General features: G+C 36.1%; 1 protein-coding gene across 3 annotated transcripts in view; it reads left to right on the top strand.

Moving 5' to 3' along the window:
- SLC36A4 (solute carrier family 36 member 4) overlaps positions 1-10,814 on the top strand; it is a 53,265-nt gene extending 42,451 nt beyond the window's left edge. For all 3 annotated transcript variants that reach the window (XM_082340475.1, XM_082340474.1, XM_082340476.1), the window contains one exon: positions 5-10,814. In XM_082340475.1, coding sequence (XP_082196601.1) covers positions 5-312 — 308 coding nt within the window. In that variant the 3' untranslated portion in view covers positions 313-10,814. The remainder of the gene's footprint in view (positions 1-4) is intronic.
- The last annotated feature ends 6,847 nt before the right edge of the window (positions 10,815-17,661 follow it).

The following is a 17,661-nucleotide window of genomic DNA, read 5'->3' as shown; positions in this document are numbered from 1 at the left end:
CTAGGTGCTGGAGCGATTCTGATTCCTCGTTTAGACATTGTGATTTCCTTCGTCGGAGCGGTGAGCAGCAGCACATTGGCCCTGATCCTACCGCCTCTGGTTGAAATTCTTACATTTTCTAAGGAGCACTACAATATATGGATGATCCTGAAAAATATTTCTATCGCGTTCACTGGAGTTGTTGGTTTCTTGTTAGGTACATATGTGACTGTTGAAGAAATTATTTATCCTACTACCAAAGTTTTCGCTGGCACTCCACAAAGTTCCTCTTTAAATTTGAATTCGACATGCTTTACATCTGGTTTGAAATAGTAGAAGCAGAATTATGAGTCTCAAGTCTGAAAATGATGAAAGTAAGAACCATTAGAACACATCGCCATATACTTAAAAACTGTTTTCTTTCGGCACAACATTGATATTTTGGCAGTAAATTATAATTCTTTACCAATGCTGATAAACTACGACGGCTTCGTGGTTTTAAGTATTAGCAGCAATTTCAAAAATTTTAGTTCTGAAAATTGGAAAAATTAAAATGTTAAAAAAATTAAAGAATAAAAATGCTTCTGTTATTCTTCTCTCAATCAAATACTTTAATCAGGATTCTCTTTTTTACCTCCATGCTACTCTGTTGCCACGCAGTTGAGGAGAGAACAGGGTTTCAACAATAAGAGAATTAAAGAAGTATAGGTGACTAAAATCTGACCATCCCAATGAATTTTAAAGTGTACTTTGTATATAATGTAGAAATATCTTGAATATATTTTTATTAGAGAGCCAAATACTTATGTCTACCCCCTGGAAGTTTAGAAAACTCTCATTAGCCATAATGTAAGAATCAGAAAATCCCCCAAACCAGAATTATTTTTACACTATTCTGTAATGGTAGCTGATCTTCATAATGAAAACCAAAAGGCACTGTGCAAGATTCTGACTTAGTGTTTCAACCAAATTTGAGAGACTTCAGAAGTTATCCAATACATATTCCCTTATTTTTTTTAACCTGAGGAAATGGATACCCAGGATGGTTAAGTAACTTGATCAAGACCACTCAGCCTTGAGATGAAGAGAACGTGATCTTTTGATTCCCAGTCCACGATTTTTTATCTTTCACTTCACATCCTAGAAAAAGAATAAATTATGTTGTTTAACTTTAGTATTAAGTCTGTTTAATTATATTTCAATATTTTGTAAGTCATGGTCTTTGACCAGTATACGTGACCTGAGCAGAAAGTCAGGGAACTCTAAAAAGCCTGCACTACGGCCATATAAGCCTCAACATGGGAAAGAAGCAATGCTTTTTAAACAGAATAGAAATGCCTTGCTGGTTTAACTGCTGGCTGGTAGAAGGTGCCCAGCTGTCCCGTGTGTGGATTCAGCTCTCCTTATTGTTTCTTTCTTTCTAGGTTTGTAGACACTATCTTTCCTAATGGCAAAAAATAGAGACCTGACACAGTACAGGACCTGTGTACTCTTTTCGGCCTCATGGCTTTCCTTATCATAGCTTTCCATTGATCTGAATGGGCAGAATAAGAGAAAGAGATTCAGGCCTAGGAAAAATCAAGACAATAATAAACTCTCTGCTAGATACTGAGACGCTCCAGGCTTCTTCCAGAGAAATACCTTTTACTCCTCCATATTCTTCAAGCCCAGTTATTAACCAAAACAAAGAATCTCAGTGGGCATGGAATATGAAAATGGTTAAATTTAAAACTAAGAATCTTGATTTTTTTTTTAACTCATACTTTAAAACTCATCGAACTTTTTAGTCAGGTTGGTGTTACTCTAATTTGTAATACTCTAAGATATCACCAAGATCACAGTAGTGTATATATTCTATATTTTTATATGTAAATGTTCAAGTATTTTTTTGCTTACATCATTGAGTCATCAAGTATAATCCAAAGATATATCAGAAGCTTTATTTTGGTACAAATTCTTAAGAATCAAAACTTTTTAAAAAACATTTGCATTGAGAATCGCCAGTAATTGTTTGTGACACTTTTATGTCAAATCTGTTATGTTGAACCTTTAGTCACGGGAGAATGCGGACGAAGTTATAGGAAAAGTAATTGTCATTGAAACTAATGTTATATAGTCTTGAATCTAAGAGTAAATTAGGTGTTTTTTAATGTATAACTTGGTATAATATGACTTGAAAACTATTATTTAATAGAAAGCACTATTAGGTTTTTGTCAGCTGTCTTCAGATAGTATTTCTAGTCTATCTGTGATATTTTATTTTTATACTTTCGCCTTTGTTTATTTTCCTTATGGAATTTATCACGTTTAATGAAATTTCAAATAGCTGATAATAGCAATATATAAATTTTAGATTCAATGAACAAATGTTGAGTACCTTATCAACCAGGCTTCCTTAAGCAATGAGTGCTGACTCGACATCCAGTACTCAATTCACTAAATTATCAGTACTTTAAATACAAGAGAAAAGTTGAAATGCAGAAAGGAGGAGGGGCTAAGAAGGGAGAGAGCAGTTTTAATTCTTAACAAGAAATACTATTTAGATGTATAAACGCACTCTTATTTAAGGATTTTTAATGATGTGTTTTATTTGCAAAAAATCAAGCAGTATTTTTCCTCTGAAAATTTAGTTTTAATGAGTCATAACATTTTCTAAGATTCTTGGAGAAGATATTTTGATTAAACCAGCTGTTGATTTTATTTTGGGACCTGGAAAAATGAGAGTGATTACACCTGTCAAATTTTGTATCCAGTCTCTTTGGTCCATTACATTATAGCTTAAATGACTTCAGCATTTCATCTGCCACCACAGTAAAGCACCCTCTTCTCTGAAAGCTAATCAGGTGCCTGTGAACCTTTTCTACTAGTGGAGTGGCGGGGGGGAAAGGAAAGCTTTGTTCACCTCTGATGACCTCTGAGCTAAGTCAGTCATCACTGTTCCCTTACAGCCAAAAGGGTTTCACCAGTTTCAGAGTCAACTTGTCAAAACAGTGGCTTTCAGACCTTTTTTATTTTTTATCAGAGTATTTTCTTGTCCCCCCATGGCCAGATTTCTCCACAACTGAAGTAAGATCTAGTTTTTTCTTAGTTAAAGACCAATTTGTATGGTGTTACCAAATGAAAAAAAGCACTGTGTTAGCAAGTGCTACATTATGTTTTAATTCTGTCCTCTCTGGATTCTCCTCTATTAAAACAATTTCTGCCTTTTGCCTATGTGATGCAATTAACATTTTTGTAAGCATTTTTTGCAACGTGCATGTTGTAAATGTCCTAACCTGGGGTGATTTCATTCACTATTTTCATAGTAGTTACAGAAAAGCTCTGTAACTGTAAAGTACTGTACAAATATTAATTGGGATATTAATTGACGTCCTACATTAGTGCCATGTCCAGCTGTGGACATGCTTACTGTAGCTTCCCCGTGGCATCTTCTGGGACTGACATGCCAGAGATGGCAGTACAGCAACTTAGTACTGCATTTGTTTACTGAAAAGTATGTACCCACTCCTTTCTTCATTTGAAAGGGAGAGGATACATAATAGAGCTAATGGAAATAACAGATAAAATTATTTAAGTGATACCAGTGGCTCAATGAATATGTTCTGTTGAGAAAATAATTTGGTAAAAATATAGACCATTGATACTATAAAATGAGTTTTTAAAAAATGAGTCTTTTAATCTTTTTGGCTCAACTAGCGCCCCTTCATAAGAAAATTTGAGAGACTTTGATCTAAAAGGCATAACAAGATACTTCTTAACACTAGATGGCTGACTGTAATAGTTAACACTTTGGCAGTATGATTAACCACAATTAATCTTATTTATGCCACCAGTGCTCACTAGGCTAAACACCTTTCTGAAAGTGGTTGGTTTTGACCTAGGGGATAAGAAAACATGCTTTAGAAATGCTGTTTATTGCCCTCTGATAAAATGAAATGACAAATCACTCTCATTCTTAAAATTTTATATCAAGGTTACCTAGTTCTTATGTATACACATACACACACTCCAGTAGTCTGTGGCGTTAGATACTAATACTAATTTGCCATCTAAATTGGATCCAGGAAGGGGATGTGTTGAAAGATCGCTCTGAAAATTATTCCATTAGTTTTCTTGATAAGAAATAGGAAAATACGTGTTTATACCGTGAATAAATTAAGCTATGGATTTTTGTTTTTCAAAATGATGTTTGTTTGAATGAAAACTAAATATCAGTGCACTTGAGTTAATTCTTTTTCTTTTAACTTATTTTTCTTTATAATATGAAAAAATGTCTTAAAGTACTGTAACTTCTGAATTTTCAATAAAATATTATTTTGCTTGCAAATACCTTTTTAAATAAATTTTTCTTTTATAAGGTTAAATGACATTGACAAATGTCATAAGCTGGAAAGGGCACTAGTATATTCTCATAATAACATTTTAATAAGTCTTTGCGGTTAATTCCTTGTCATGTGACCCTCAATCTTGGAAGCTGATATTATGCACCTCTGGGATTTAAGAGCAGAAGTTGACTAAAAAATGAAAGGTCTTACTCAAAACCATGACCAGAACTTCCTTCAGAGTGAATGCAGGGAGGGCAGTCTGCAGATGCTGCATCCATGAGGTCGTTTATCACCCTCTTAAGGTCAAGAATATGTACCAGTCCCACTAATACATTTTGCTTGCATTATGCCAACCCCAAATCAGAGACCATAAAGGTATTTATACTTTTACATCAATAATTCTGCTCTTTGAACTTAATAAAAGGACATACTATAGTTCATCAGAAGAGAAAGACCCTATACCTAAAGGTACATTGGCAACATTATGTTTAATAGTGAAAAACTGAAAACGACCTAAATGTTCAACAATAAGGAAATCATAAATTCGGATATCTTAGCCTAGAATACAATGGGGATCAAATTAATTATACTAATGTTATATTGAAGATTAGTAAATTGGTAAAGAATAAATACATACAATTAATTTTTACCTGCAGCTGTGTAAAAATATGCTTTTGGACTAAGACAGGAGCATGGGCAGAAAGTGGAACCATAGTGCTAGGAGAAAGAGATGGGTTTTACTGTTTTTAAGTGAGTAGTTAAAGGAAGGCTGTGAGAGAAAAAGAAATAAGATTTTGAGAGAGGAACAAGGAGTTTATAAAGCTTTAGTAGTAGTAGTACATGTTCTTGTCAAGCAACAGAAGGAACATAAAGACCAAAAAAAAACAATAAACAGCCAAACAAAAAAATACAGAGTGGGGATAGGACTGGGTACATAACATACAGGTATAAATGCAATGAAATACCCTGCGGAATACTCGCTGGAGGAGAAAAATTAAATATGGCCACCTTGTAAAATTAGGGGTTTTTTAAATGTAAAAAGTTTAGTGTTTGTTCTTAACAGATATGCACATTCTCTCAAAATTTTGCATGTAGATTTATGGGGTTCACATTTCAAGGGGTCCACAGACCCCAAGGGAAAGAATTCTTAGAAAAGATACATCAGTTTTTGAAGAACAGGTTTGGTTCAGTGTTTCCCTATGGAAACAGATTTGTTTGAAAGCTTAAATGGTATGAAGGTCTTTGATCTTCACTGTTACCTGGTGCCATGAAGCACAGGACCACCTGTACGAGATAATAGGATGCTTCTCAAATGAAAGCTAATACATTCATCTTGCCAAGGAATTAGGGAGTAACTTCCCCATCCTCCATCCTGGATCTAGATCTGGGCTACAGGACGAGGGCTGGACACTGACCACCCAGCCTGCACTGAGTGGAGAGGAAAGGTATGCTGGGTGTGGATCAAGACTGAGCAGGTCTTGAGTAGAACAAGAAACTGAACAAAAAATAGGCAGTGCAGAAGCAAGCGCCTTCAGATCATGGACCTACAGTGCCTTACATACTTTTGTAGCTCCAGTACCTAACAATACGCCATGAGGGCACAGACTAGGTGCTACAAACTCCCCTGTCGTAAATCTTCTCTCCTTCCCTAACCTCAGCTGTGCAAATACCAAGGGCCTCACTCACTCCCTGCCTCAGCCTCCAAATTACACCAAATTGCCAGTTGCACCACAAACACACCACACACCATCTGGTTTTCATCTGCATGACTTCATCACGTCTTCGTGCAGAAACTACTTCCTTCTACTCCCTTCCCCCCCATTGTTTCCTCGCCAATCCTTGGTTATTGTTAAGGTTCAGTTTAGGCATGTCCTCTACCAGGAAGCCTTCCCATCTATCCTCTCCCCCACCCAGAACGAGTTGTGTACTCCTTCCTTCACACCAGCAAATGACCTTGGGTTCATTAACCCACTTTCCACACTGTGGTAATTCATTTTCTGTGTCCATCTCTCTATTAAATTGGGAGTTCTACAAGCATACCGTGTGTGTGTGTGTATAGATACATATATTCATTTTTTGGTTCCCTGTCTGTCTGTCCTCCCCTAGAGAATATAAGCTCCATGGAGGAGGCAATTTTGTCATTTGTGTTCCCTACTGAATATACAGTGCCTAGAAGAGTGTCAGTCACATTGGAGAAGCTCAAAAAATATTTGTGGGATGAATGAATGAAATGACAAAAATAACAAGGAAAAACCCATATTAGAGTTCTGGCCCTTAATAAAATCTTCAAGTGAAGGGGCCAAGTCAAGCTTTTTGTACTGGCCCCTCCAGCCCTGTGCCTATTTACTGAATGACTGTGGCTGATGACACTCTTTTCCACTTTGTATGTGAGCTCAGCCAGCTACAGAACTATAAAGCACTCAAGTCTGAGTCTCTTATAGAAAATCCTATGAAATAGCCAAGCCTTAAAAACATATTCAGGAGATTCTGGGAATGGATGTGAAGTCTATAAGTAGGAAAAGATTGAAAATCCTTCTTCGCAAGCCTTTATGTCTTCATGTTTTATATAAGCAGATTGTTCTGTAGGAAAAAAAATGAGGTTACACTTTCTGCCTATTGTACAAAAGATTACATCTGACTTAGAATGCAAGTGGACCATTTCTGCCTAAAAAAGTATCTGTCTAAAATATAAAATCTAGTCCTGATATCTGAGGGTATTTTCCTGAACTTTTGATGCTTAATAGATCCTTGCTCCTAAGAGTCATACATTCAGTTTCTTGGAATCTTCTCACACAGGAGAGTATTCTCTGGCTGTTCCGAGAAGCTACCTCTTGTCAAAGTGCATCACAGTATACGCCAGAGACGGACCCCAGTGCAAATCAAGAATGAGAAGCTATCACTGTTGGGAAAAGTGATTGCCAAGGTGATCATTTTGTAGACATAGCTAAAAATGGAAAGTGAAATTAAGAAGAATAGCAGAGAGGGCAGACAGCAGAAGGAAGAAGAACTACAATCCTGCAGGCTGTGGAAAGAAAACCACATTCACAGAAAGATACACAAAATGAAAAGGCAGAGGACTATGTACCAGATGAAGGAACAAGATAAAACCCAGAAAAGCAACTAAATGAAGTGCAGATAGGCAACCTTCCAGAAAAAGAATTCAGAATAATGATAGTGAAGATGATCCAGGACCTCAGAAAAAGAATGGAGGCAAAGGTCGAGAAGATGCAAGAAATGTTTAACAAAGACCTGGAAGAATTAAAGAAAAAACACCTAGAAGAATTAAAGAACAAACAAGCAGAGATGAACAATACAATAACTGAAATGAAAAATACACTAGAGGGAATCAGTAGCAGAATAACTGAGGCAGAAGAATAGATAAGTGACCTGGAAGACAGAATGGTGGAATTCACTGCCACGGAATGGAATAAAGAAAAAAGAAAAATAAATGAAGACAGCTTAAGAGACCTCTGGGACAATATTAAACATACCAACATTCTCATTATAGGGGTCCCAGAAGAAGAGAGAGAGAAAGGACCTGAGAAAATATTTGAAGAGATTATAGTCGAAAATTTCCCTAACATGGGAAAGGAAATAGCCACCCAAGTCCAGGAAGCGCAGAGTCCCAGGCAGGATAAGCCCAAGGAGAAACATGCCAAGACACATAGCAATCAAATTGGCAAACTTAAAGACAAAGAAAAATTATTGAAAGCAACAAGGGAAAAATGACAAATAACATGCAAAGGAACTCCCATAAGGTTAACAGCTGATTCCTCAGCAGAAACTCTACAAGCCAGAAGGGAGTGGGACGATATATTTAAAGTGATGAAAGAGAAGAAACTACAACCAAAATTAATCTACCCTGCAAGGATCTCATTCAGATTTGATGGAGAAATCAAAAGATTTACAGATAAGCAAAAGCTAAGAGAATTCAGCACCACCAAACCAGCTCTACAACAAATGCTAAAGAAACTTCTCTAAGTGGGAAACACAAGAGAAGAAAAGGACCTACAAAAACAAACCCAACACAATTAAGAAAATGGTCATAGGAACATACATGTTGATAATTACCCTAAACGTGAATGGATTAAATGCTCCAACCAAAAGACACAGGCTCACTGAATGGATACAAAAACAAGATCCATATATATGCTGTCTACAAGACACCCACTTTAGACCTAGGGACACATATAGACTGAAAGTGAGGGATGGAAAAAGATATTCCATGCAAATAGAAATCACAAGAAAGCTGGAGTAGCAATACTCGTATCAGATAAAATAGACTTTAAAATAAAGAATGTTACAAGAGACAAGGAAGGACACTACATAATGATCAAGGGATCAATCCAAGAAGAAGATAAAACAATTATAAATATATATGCACCCAACATAGGAGCACCTCAATACATAAGGCAAATGCTAACAGCTATAAAAGAGGAAATCGACAGTAACATAATAATAGTGGAGAATTTTAACAACTCACTTACACTAATGGACAGATCATCCAGACAGAAAATTAATAAGGAAACACAAGCTTTAAATGCCACAATAGACCAGATAGATTTAACTGATATTTATAGGACATTCCATCCAAAAACAGCAGATTACACTTTCTTCTTGAGTGAACACAGAACATTCTCCAGGATAGTTCACATCTTGCGTCACAAATCAAGCTTCTGTAAAGTTAAGAAAATTTAAATTATATCAAGCATCTTTTCTGACCTCAACACTATGAGATTAGAAATGAATTACAGGGAAACAAGATGTAAAAAACACAAACACATGGAGGCTAAACAATACATTACTCAATAACCAAGAGATCACTGAAGAAATCAAAGAGGAAATCAAAAAATACCTAGAGACAAATGACAATGAAAACACAATGATCCAAAACCTATGGGATGCAGCAAAAGCAGTTCTAAGAGGGAAGTTTATAGCAATACAAGCCTACCTCAAGAAACAAGAAAAATCTCAAATAAACAATCTAACCATAGACTTAAAGGACTAGAGAAAGAAGAACAAACAAAACCCAGTGCTAGTAGAAGGAAAGAAATCATAAAGATCAGAGCAGAAATAAATGAAATAGAAACAAAGAAAACAGTAACAAAGATCAAAAAAACTAAAAGCTGGTTCTTTGAGAAGATAAACAAAATTAATAAACCTTTAGCCAGGCTCATCAAGAAAAAGAGGGAGAGGATTCAAATCAATAAACTTAGAAATGAAAAAGGAGAAGTTACAACAGACACCACAGAAATACAAAGCATCCTAAGAGACTACTACTAGCAACTGTATGCCACTAAAATGGACAACCTGTAAGAAATGGGCAAATTCTTAGAAAGGTATAACGTTCCAAGACTGAACCAGGAAGAAACAGAAAATATGAACAGACCAATCACAAGTAATGAAATTGAAACTATGATTAAAAATCTTCGAACAAACAAACAAATGGGACCTAATGAAACTTGAGAGCTTTTGCATAGCAAAGAAACGATAAACAAGACGAAAATACAACCCTCAGAATGGGAGAAAATATTTGCAAATTAATCATCAGACAAAGGATTAATCTCCAAAATATAAAAACAGCTCATGCAGCCCAATATTAAAAAAACAAGCCATCCAATTTAAAAATGGGCAGAAGACCTAAATAGACATTTCTCTAAAGAAGATATACAGATTGTCAACAAACACATGAAAGGATGCTCAACATCACTAATCATTCGAGAAACGCAAATCAAAACTACCATGAGGTATCACCTCGCACCTGTCAGAATGGCCATCATCAAAAAATCTACAAATAATAAATGCTTGAGAGGGTGTGGAGAAAAGGGAACCCTCTTGCACTGTTGGTGGGAATGTAAATTGATACAGCCACTATGGTGAACAGTATGCAGATTCCTTAAAGAACTAAAAATAGAACTACCATATGATTCAGCAATCTCACTACTGGGCATATACCCAGAGAAAACCATAATTCAAAAAGACGCATGCACCCCAATGTTCATTGCAGTACTATTTACAATAACCAGGACATGGAAGCAACCTAAATGCCCATCGACAGACGAATGGATAAAGAAGATTTGGTACATATATACAATGGAATATTACTCAGCCATAAAATGGAACGAAATTGGGTCATTTGTAGAGACGTGGATAGATCTAGAGACTGTCATACAGAGTGAAGTAAGTCAGAAAGAGAAAAACAAATATCGTATATAAACACATGTATGTGGAACCTAGAAAAATGGTACAGATGAACTGGTTTGCAGGGCAGAAATTGAGACACAGACGTAGAGAACAAATGTATGGACACCAAGGGGGGAAAGTGGTGGGGGTGCTGGGGGGGATTGGGATGAATTGGGAGATTGGGATTGACATATATACACTAATATGTATAAAATAGATAACAAATAAGAACCTGCTGTATAAAAAATAAATAAAATAAAATTCAAAAAAAAAAGGTAACTGTGTGAGCTGATGGATGTGTTAATAAAAAAAAAAGAAGAACAAGAATAGCAATGACTATCTGGAAATTGGAATTAATTTAACTGAAAATCCACTTGCTCCAGCATATTGTCCTTCATGAGGCTTTACCCGAGTGTGTTATTTTCACATAAAGCAGAGTGTGCTCTTTGGTGTTTAAAGTGACCACAGTCATACCTTTCAGTATAAAACAGATGAATTTTGCCACTGGAAAAAGACAAGAGAACTCAAATTACACTCCTCTTGGAAAAAACAAATCTGGGTCATCTTTTTTACTATATATGTGTAACTCTGGTCACCCAATGTTAATGACCAGGCAATATTTATATCAAAAAACACTGTTGGAAAACAGTATGGAAGTTTCCCAAAAAAGTAAAATTGAGGTACCATATGATCCAGCAATTCCACTCCTGGGTATATATCTGAAAGAAAATGAAAACACTAATTCGAAAGGATACATGCACCACATTTTTCATAGCAGCATTATTTACAATAGCCAAGATATGGAAGCAAACTAAGTGTCCATCGACAGATTAATGGATAAAGAAGATGTGGTACATATATACAATGGAATTACTCAGCCATAAAAAAGAATGAAATTTTCCCATTTGCAACAACATGGATGGACTCGGAGGGTATTATGCTAAGTGAAATAAGTCAGAGAGAAAGATAAATGGTGTATGATATCACTTATATGTGGAATCTAAAAAATACAACAAACTAGTGAATACAACAATAAAAACAGAGTCACAGATACAGAGAACAAACTAGTGGTTACCAGTGGGGAGAGGGAAGGGGGGAAGGGCAATATAAGGGTACGGGAGTAAGAGGTACAAACCATTAGGTATAAAATAAGCTACAACGATATGCTGTACAACATGGGGAATATGGCCAATATTTTATAATAACTATAAATAGAGTATAACCTTTAAAAATTGTGAATCATTGTATTGTACACCTGTAACATATAATATTTCACGTCAACTATATGTCAATAAAAAAATTTAAAAAAATTTTAAAAGACCACTGCTGCAATTGCATAATATCAGTGGCAGAAGATGCTCATTAAATGGGCGTGCCTTCAGTGGTTCACTTTTCAACCACTGCACTATAGTATGTATATGAAGGAAGTGTTTGATGACTTAGGGTTATTGTAATATAGAAAACCCATACCGCAGGAGAAGAGATGTTTTAATTAAAAGTTTATTCTGGAGCCAGTATACGGACTGGTGATGTGTTGTGCTCAATTCTGACAAAGGCCCAGATTCTTACAAGATTAGAAAAGTAGCCCCTAAATGCAAATCCATGTACTGCTTGGTTTTACAGAGATTAATTAGCAGTCTCTGGTAGTAGTGCCTCCTGATTGCAACTTTATGTTTAATGAAGTAATAGTGAAAATTATAACTACCATGAACTTGCCGCTATTGAGTGTACACCTTTTCAGGACTTTCTGCCAAGAAGTGGACAGTGGCTATAAAACAGTGCTTTTCCCGACTGAAGAATGCTGGTTGGCAGAGAGAAATGTGCTTCTAGGAGCTGTGAGATAAGGGATGGGGACATTCCTTCATGACATTAATAATGTCAATAAAGACCATTTCTATCATTTCAGATGCACGGTGCATCTCAGTGATGTCTTCAATTATCTTGACAATCCTGAACTCATCACTGCAAAGATGAACTATTGCCAATTTTTCACGGTGAGGATAATGTGTCAGGATTAAAACAAAACAAGACATGAAGATATGGGTTGTCAGTAAACAATTCTGTCCTTCCCCCTTCAAGTTATCTTTCTAAATTCTAGCTGTCCTATAAATCTACTTCTGGATTATCTTCTATGTTTCTGCTTACTTTTGTGATCCTAGAGACATAGGAAGCAACAAAAGGACTTACTATTCTGGGCTGATTTCTGATTAACCACACATGTATGATTAAATGGAAAAGTGAGAACACATAGGTCAGTAATTTCTTCAAAGAGGACAGTTCAAACCCCACTTCTTTAATGAAAGTTTTCCTCAGCATCACAGCCTGGGATGTTCTCTCCTAGATTGGAGTCCCAACATTTGCGGCAAAGAGTTTTGGGCAACAATTTAGTATTTAAAAATTAATCTTCTATCTACCTGTGACTTGTTTCTTCAATAAATATTTCAGTTCATTGAAAAAAAACAAACAAACAAGACAAAACAAGCTAGGGTACAAATGCCTCAGTCACTAGGAATTTGACTCGTTCCCAATATTTGGTGATTTTCTTTCTCATTAGAGAAAACAAAACAATGAAACCTTGGGTATGTTTAAAAGCCACATCAAGATGCAGCAATACAATATAAACAAGTGCTTGACAGAGACAATGCAACCAGAGTAGATTAAGAATTTGTTTGTCACTACCCCCAAATAAACTGCCAGCTTTCGATTTGATTGTGGACTTAGAGTTTTCAAGGTAATACTCATTAAATCTCTCCATTAATTCTGGGTCCATGTTTGACTTGACTATCCAGATTTATCAGGTGGAGCCATCAAACATTTACATTCCCAATCATCTATAATTGTCACTTTAATCCTCTAATTTACCAGCAGTAAAAGAAGCAGGAAAGAAACATAATGCATGTAGAGTAGAACCTAATGCTTGAATTATTGAGCCAAAAGTGAAAAAGGTTAGCAATGAGATCATCCCTCTTCCACTGACATGAAATAATTAATCTTACCATTAATATTATGTTCCATTTTTATAATTTAAATACTTATCATGTCTCTTTCTATTCACTTAAAATTAATGGTCCACGAGCACACTGAGTAAACCATTTGGTGGTCTGGGGATAAGAAAAATTTGAGAAATGCTGGTGAGAGAGTGTTGGTGGAAGGAATGGCTAAGGGAATTGGCTAGGCTACAGAAGACCTGACAGTAATGAAAGAGCGCCCCCAGGTGGTTTTTCCTGGTAGTGAACATGGAAAATTGGGAATCAGTGCTGAAAACGGGTGCAAATCCCGACATTTGCCGTTGATGACGACAATGAATATGGGGATGACTGAATCTTTTGAGACTTAAAATATAAGTGATGGAAATGATCACATTTCTGTAAAATAAATTGCATCATTAGTCACCATTTTTCAATAAAAATTGAGACACTGACAGAATGACAATAGATCAGAAAGCCTTTAAATCTGCCAAACGATGCAAACCATTTTTCCTCTGACAAGAAGATTCACTTGCCAAAATTTCAAAATGCAATATTGCTTTTTGTACGGTATTCTGGGCATCTTCCCTCAACGATTACCGTGAAAAAGCTCATTGAGCTTTGGGAATAAAGAAACAGGTGAAAGAACAAATATTTTTGGTGTTCACATATTTTGTTAGTCTTAGGTCTAGAAATATTGTCCCAGCAAGAGAGAAACACCTTAGATACTAAATCTCATAATATTATCACCCTTCAATTCAGCCTCATTTTCAAAATTGATTAACTCAATGAAATTGCATCATGATGGGTATAGCTGGTAGGAAAAAATTGTTCTAATGGTATGTTAGTCAGGACAAGTAATATAGCTGCTCTAACAAATCACCCCTGTAGTCTTAGGCAGAGGGAAAATGTGCTCCTAGGAGCTGTAAACATTATAAAATTATTACTTCTTGCTCATGTCACAATGTGCTGTACGTTGGACCCGCCTCTCCCATGTGGGGATAGAGTGATAACAAGTTCTTTGCATCTTGTGTCACTGCCACATTAAACTCATGGCCTCCAAAGGTCACCAAGGAAGAGAAAGAGAAAGCATGGACAACCTTTTGTGGAGCTTTGTGGCCAGGCCTAGAAGAGGGGTACATCGTTTCTACCCACATCCCATTGCCTAGGACCTCATCACATGGCCTGTGTTACTAATTCCAAGAGGGACTAGGAGAGTCTTTCTGTTTGCCCAGGAAGAGGGAATGGGGTTGGCAATCATGTAGTAAGTCTCAGCTAGAGATGGTAATAAAAATACTATTTTACACCAAAAAACAATGATACTATTAAGATCCAAAAAGCATGTAAATTTTTTAAATAAAGCACAATAATTTAAAGAAATTTTGAGCTTAAGGGTTTCGATGAAGTTAAGCTATGGACCCCTGAGAAAACACATTCACACACTGATGTTTGAAGAGATATCTCAGTAACGAAGTTTGAGAAGTTACTAACAATGTCCTCAGACTGAGCGAGCCACATGTTTTCATCTTCATCTTGGTGATCAGTCAACATCAGAGAGTCAGGATCAGGTACACGATCTGTACACTTAGCACAAAGCTTCCTCTCACACATTCCCTCCCATCATTCCATTAATGGACATAACCGACTCATGAAAGATGGAAACAACTGAGGTGCTGATCTTATTAGCACTGTGATCTGAACCAAGAGACCTCAACATGGGAATCTAAAAGGAGGAGATGATTGAGAATTAATTGCTATTATAAAAGGGGTGGAGGAATCCAGTCTGTTCAGACTTCTTTAACAATTAAAAAAAAGGAGAGGAGAAACTTTGCAGTGGAGAGGAATATGGAATGATGTTTCACACGTGCTTCGCTCCTGAAATTTGTATGTAATTTTTCTCTTCAAAATAATGGTTAGAACTGCACAAGAATCAAACAAGGAATGCAGCCATGAACCAAATTTAAAAGTCCCTTCTGAACACCACAAGGTGTCAATAAACATTTGATGAATTGAGGAACAGAGGTAAAGAATTGGATTGTAGTACTGACAGCTCCTGAGTATAGCACCCAGTCATTTTTCATTAAAAAAGTAAAGTCAATCATTAAACTTGCTGTTTTGAGAATTAATTGCCTGGAATTTCAATAGCATTAAACATGTAATCATTACATGACTTCAAGTAGTTACTGTAAGTTTCATGTTGTTAAGTAAAAAGCATAATTTAATACAGTTAGAATAAATACACCTGGAGACAACAGGTAAACATGAAAGTAACCAAACCTTTACAATGAGTGCAGACCCTACCAAATCACAGATTAACCCTATGTGGTTTGCAAATATTTTCTCCCAGAGTGTAGGTTGCCTTTTCATCCTTTTCACAGGGTATTTTGCAAAGCAAAGATTTAAATTTTGATAAAACCCAATTTATAAAGTTTTCATTTTATAGCTCATGCTTTAGGTTTCAAGTCTAAGAACTCTTTGCCTAGACCTAGATCCTAAGGATTTTCTCTTACTTTCAAAGCAAGTTTTACATTTTTACCTTTTACGTTTAAGTCCATGATCCATTTTGAGTGAATTTTTGTTTAAGGTATGACGCTTAGGTCAAGATTCATTTTCCCCTGTCGACGTCCAATTGCTCCAACACCATGTAATGAAAAGGCTATCGTTCCTCCATCGAATTGTTTTTGCACCTTTGTTAAAAATCATTTGGGGTTATTTGTGGGTCTATTTCTGGGTTTTTTATTCTGTTCCACTCATCTATAAATTTATTCCTCCACCAATATCACACTGTCCTGATTATTGTAGCTATAGAATAAGTCGACATTTGGTAGACTGATTTCTACCACTTTATTCTTCATTTTCAAAATTGTTTTAGTTCTTCTAGTTCCTTTGCTTTTCCACATAAATTTTAGTATAATCTTGCCTGTATCCACTAAAAACCTTTTAGTAGGCTTTTTTTTTTTTTAGCATACTTATTTGCTTACAACTTTAAAAACAACAAATGTGAGAAGTCATTGTGTAATCATTTTATGTTCACATCAATTGTGTTCCCTTCTTTCTGGAGGGTTCCAGTTTCAGCCTGAGGTCTTCAAGCCTGGTAGTTGTCCATCTATGTGGGAGCACAGAATGGTACCATCAGAAAGAGATGGAGGTCTTCGTGCTCCCTTCCACCAGCTTCTCACCCCCAAGAATCTGCCTCACTTGGCATCCTGAGTATAGTGCTGTCTAACCCCTTCGTTTGGCCTCTTGCTCCTTACCTCTAACCTGCTGCTTTGTGTCTCTATTAGACTCCGTTAATGGAAGTCCAATGCAGAGAATAAAATAACCTAGGAATTATTTCAACTATTTCTGATAGTCACTTTGCCAGTGGTAGCTGAGAGTTGCCACCCAAGCACTTCCTCTAAAGATTTTTCACAATAGGGCTCAGCAAGGCTTAGGGGCACTTGACTTCATAAATGGCACTTAGATCATTCATGTAAGAGACTTGAGCATCCCCAGATTTTGGTATTGGAGTTGGGGGAGACCTGGAACAAATCCCCCATGGATAAGGAGGGACAACTCTATATATCATATTTTATTACTTCTTTGTGGAGGACAATGGCACTGAACAGTTAAGGGATCAAATTAATTATCATCCTCTGACATTATTCAGCTTTAATGATAATAGCTCTTGGCATTTTTCAAAAGTCAGGCAATGAAGTAGTAACTTCTTTAGGTGATTATATGAATGCTGCCAGCTTGTTTTACTCTCCTTAAAAATGTAAGGAGACAAAAAAAAAGGAGACAAGCTCAAATTAGAGCAGGTCAGATGTGAAAAAGAAGTTCCCAGAAGTGTGATAAGCATGGAAATGTTTTACTGAAAGATGGAGTGCGTTATCTTGAGATGTCTGCAAAAGGTTTAAAGATTTCAGCTTGGAGCAAGAGGAATTGATTAAGTTAATTCAGAAAGTCTTTACAGTCTTTAAAGTCTTTTCGTTATTTAGGAAATTCTGAACCAAAATTCAGATCCTTGAAAACACATGTCTAAAACCTCTTTGGTTATAATAAGGTAAGACCAAACAATCCCAAATCTCTCTGAATTTGAGGATTATTCAGACAATTAAGATTTTGGTATAATTTGGATTAATGTTGACAATTAAGATTTTATTGCTGATTAAGACCTCCACAGCAGAGTTGGCTTTGCAATGAGAATTGCAATGTTAATTCAATAT

This window comes from Balaenoptera borealis, assembly GCF_965194805.1.
Source record: "Balaenoptera borealis genome assembly, chromosome: 11".
NCBI lineage: Eukaryota > Metazoa > Chordata > Mammalia > Artiodactyla > Balaenopteridae > Balaenoptera > Balaenoptera borealis.
The sequence above is the reverse complement of the archived record's forward strand: the minus strand, read 5'-3'. Positions and strand labels throughout refer to the sequence as shown.